Raw genomic sequence first — 268 nt, 5'->3', positions numbered from 1 at the left:
CCCTCCTGCAGGCAGCAACAGCCGCAGATCCCCAGCCCCAGCTGCTTCCCAGCCTGCAGCCCCCAGGCTCAGCACCAGAGCAGGGCCACCACCCACTGCTGCTGTGGGAGAGCTGGAGGCCACTCCTGACCCCAGCACTGATTCCAGCCTGGCATCCCACGGCTCCACCCAGCACCCAGTTGTCCCCAGTACAGCCCAGTATACCTTGTAGGTGCCTCCTCGCTCACCAGCACCCTCCCCAGTCGCCATCTGCTCGGGGGGACTTTGC

General features: G+C 66.4%; 1 protein-coding gene across 1 annotated transcript in view; it reads right to left on the bottom strand.

Annotated features, from left to right (window-relative positions):
- Nucleotides 1–268, bottom strand: part of LOC102036190 (beta-crystallin B3) — a 7,861-nt gene extending 7,593 nt beyond the window's left edge. Inside the window, exon 1 of the mRNA XM_031057446.1 lies at nucleotides 205–268. Within this exon, the coding sequence (XP_030913306.1) occupies nucleotides 205–249 (45 nt within the window). The 5' untranslated portion in view covers nucleotides 250–268. The remainder of the gene's footprint in view (nucleotides 1–204) is intronic.

The sequence above is a fragment of the Geospiza fortis genome, unplaced genomic scaffold, assembly GCF_000277835.1.
Source record: "Geospiza fortis unplaced genomic scaffold, GeoFor_1.0 scaffold408, whole genome shotgun sequence".
NCBI classification, from domain to species: Eukaryota; Metazoa; Chordata; class Aves; order Passeriformes; family Thraupidae; genus Geospiza; species Geospiza fortis.
This window is presented reverse-complemented; position numbering and strand designations above follow the sequence as displayed.